At 49.5% G+C, this 2,881-nt stretch overlaps 1 protein-coding gene across 1 annotated transcript; it reads left to right on the forward strand.

Annotated features, from left to right (window-relative positions):
- Positions 1-687: 687 nt before the first annotated feature.
- On the forward strand, positions 688-2,658 carry LOC122372761. The gene is made up of 3 exons (XM_043350316.1): positions 688-1,010; positions 1,516-1,624; positions 2,344-2,658. Exons 1-3 carry the CDS (start codon positions 960-962, stop codon positions 2,598-2,600), a joined length of 417 nt encoding a protein of 138 aa, XP_043206251.1. The 5' UTR covers positions 688-959; the 3' UTR covers positions 2,601-2,658.
- Positions 2,659-2,881: the final 223 nt, after the last annotated feature.

Genomic DNA, 2,881 nt, shown 5'->3' on the forward strand with positions numbered 1-2,881 from the left:
TTCACATGGCCCAGCTATACGGCCGAGCCAGCCCAGCCAAGACGCTGGTGGCGGCAGTCCCGCGGAGACGGTGAGAGCGGTGAAGGGACCCACACCGGGCGCAAGAGAGGACCGCTCCGCCGCCGACCCCCGATACACTCGACTCACATATGATATAGACACAAGACCATGACAATATTTATGTGCTCGGAGAACGGATGGCCATGATATTCCACATTTGTGAAACTGATTTAGTATCGGTGCATTCCGATAAGGCTATGGGCGTCGTCACTTACATGCTAAATACGGCCATTAGGACGGTTCCATCGTTACATTTCTTCTAAGTCGGTAAATTGACTCAGGTAATTTATAATTGGATGGGTGACCCAGTGTCGGATTACATGTCGTTCCCACCCGGTGGCCGGTACCCTAATTCCCTGCAGGCACCGCTGACCTGCATCCCCTGTCACTCAGTCAAGACCCTCAGCCTCCTTACTAATCCCTCTCTTTGAGACCGGCGGCAGCGGCCCCCTTTCTCAGTGTGTGGTGGCCTAAGACTCCGTGCCAGCGTTATCGCTTCTCAGCGGGACGCGGCCCCTCTGGCCGGGCCCAGACAGGGGGCAAGGGTGAAAAGTGACGAAATGTCAGCACGTGCGGAGGACGCTGCAGTCAGTTGTGTGCGTGCCGTGGAAGAAGCAGGACGTCTTGTTGCCGCTCTTCAGCCGACTTCAGCCGCCCTGCGAGCGCTTCAGTGTGCTCTACAAGAGCCCCAGCGGCCTTCAGTCTGCTCTACAAGAGCCTCAGCCGCTCTCAGTCTGCTCTACTAGAGCCTCAGCCGCTCTCAGTCTGCTCTACAAGAGCCCCAGCCGCTCTCAGTCTGCTCGACAAGCGCGGCAATCTCCTTCGGTCTGCCCTTCAATTGCGCTCTGCTTGATCTTCGGCCAACCTCCAACGTCTTCAGCTTCTTCCGTCCACACAGCATGGATTTCTCGGTCCAGGAGATGTTCGCTGAGCTGCAGGACTTCGAACAGGTAAGAATACCTTTTGAATCTCAACTTTACTTGCGCTTTCGAATTGGCGTGTTGTGAAGCACAAATGCGATACAATACCCGTCATGCGTTCGAGTATCAACCACGAACACTGTTTAAAAGATCGTTTTATGAAAAATGAGAAAAGTAAACTCCATAGTCTGCAATTTGAATTTGCGCATTCTTTTCTCAGAAGTTTAATGGTTTTCAGGAGGCAGGAATTAATACCTATTCCAGTATTCGTTTTCCTTGTCGAAATTTGATGGTCAATGTTCGCAGATGCTTCGAACTTCAGATTATAGGTACAGACAAGCTTCTGAATTACGCAATTTTCGCCTCAAAATGGCCGAGTAGCATGCGTTGTATAACTTTATTCCATAGATTATGCCTTGAAGCCTTTTCTTGAAGTGCCCATTCTGCACACTTAATTAATTAGAGCAATTATAGCGCAGTAGATATGGTGTAAAATAACTTTGAACCAAATATACTAACAGAGGCTTCCTTCCAGAGTCTGAAAATGTCGGAGCTGATGGGTGAAAGGACTGAGGACATGTCGTCGCTTCTGCCGAGTCCTGGGTATGGGACCATCGACTGCGATCTCTTGTCGGCGTTCAAAGGTGAGCCGTGCGCTAGTTACATGAATTCATGTTTGTGGCCCATGCCGATAAGTGCTCATCATATAATTTTTCGTGACTCTGTTAAGCTTTTCGTCTTACTAGATCATTTAATTACCTTAATTTCACTAGCTAGCACAATAAACGAAAAGTGAGTTGGTCGGCACATTGGGTCTGTTCCAGTTGCACTTCCTAACACCTCTAAACTCCTCCAAGATTGTTTTCCTGTTCCAGTAGCAGCTCTAGCTCCTACAAAGCCAAGGAGCGCCCTCCTCCAACCTCCTCTATCTTGCTCTCGGAGGAGTTTAGAGGTGTTAGGAGGTGCGACTGGAACAGACCCAATGACTTCACTTTTATTGTTTTGAGCTATTTCGGTTGTTTCATTTGAAAAAAATGTTGTCATTTTCTAGTCTGTCGGCGTGGAAACTGCATTTTCCGATTCTTCGCAAATTACATGTGTTTTATACATACCTATATATGCAGTATTACGACGGTAATATTTATAATTAATTCACTCTCTATAAATGCTTTTACAGCTTTGTTTTAGCTCAATACATAGGTCAGTTAAATAGCCAAGTTGCGTGTGATTTTCACGGTAATGATAATAAGCTGTCCCTTTGATTGGTAGAATGTTTTGGGGAAGAATAAACGTCTAAAAGTTGCTCAACCTGTGTCACATCACAACACTATTTTCTAACCGTCGCGTTGGTGTTCCTTTGCAGCAGATCCAGTGGAGAAGGCGCGTGCCCAGCCTACCAGACCTTCCCCCGCTTCTGTCACCCCCATCGGGGGCAGCCGCGCTCCCGCCAGCCCCGTTCGGCGCCCCAGTGGTGACCATCGCAGCAGCTCGAGCTGGAGTCTCAGCTCCCTGATGCACACCGCTCAACTGAGGTCGCTGAAGGCCCGGGTGCCGCCGAGGGTGCCTCGCATCAGGATCAGCCGCTCGGGACCTACCTGGTCTTCTACTGTGGTGTTCTGAAGAGATCGTTCTTCCCTTGCAAAGAGCTGGGCTGCAGTGTGGGATCATACGAGCCAGCGTGGGGCCACTGAGATGGTGTGAGGAAATGCTAGGATCCTAGCATTTCCATAGGATTCTAGAATGCTAGGGCAAAGATGTGCCCACGATGTGCCGGGATCGAGTGCTTTGTGAGGTCTGATGCTGCGCAATTTGTGAGAGTCGGGCTGTTACAGGGCGAATACGGGTCTGTCAAAATGTGATCTGTTAGAAACGAACCACGTGATCCACTATATGTAAAGTGC

Source organism: Amphibalanus amphitrite, unplaced genomic scaffold (genome assembly GCF_019059575.1).
Source record: "Amphibalanus amphitrite isolate SeventyFive unplaced genomic scaffold, NRLGWU_Aamphi_draft 001397F_arrow, whole genome shotgun sequence".
In the NCBI taxonomy this organism is placed as follows: Eukaryota; Metazoa; Arthropoda; class Thecostraca; order Balanomorpha; family Balanidae; genus Amphibalanus; species Amphibalanus amphitrite.

Bases quoted from the DNA above. Each gene is read 5' to 3' on its own strand.
- LOC122372761 (XM_043350316.1), top strand. From the start codon at position 960: ATGGATTTCTCGGTCCAGGAGATGTTCGCTGAGCTGCAGGACTTCGAA. The intron at 1,011-1,515 runs GTAAGAATACCT...GCTTCCTTCCAG, and splicing joins AGCTGCAGGACTTCGAACAG to AGTCTGAAAATGTCGGAGCT. The intron at 1,625-2,343 runs GTGAGCCGTGCG...GTTCCTTTGCAG, and splicing joins TCTCTTGTCGGCGTTCAAAG to CAGATCCAGTGGAGAAGGCG.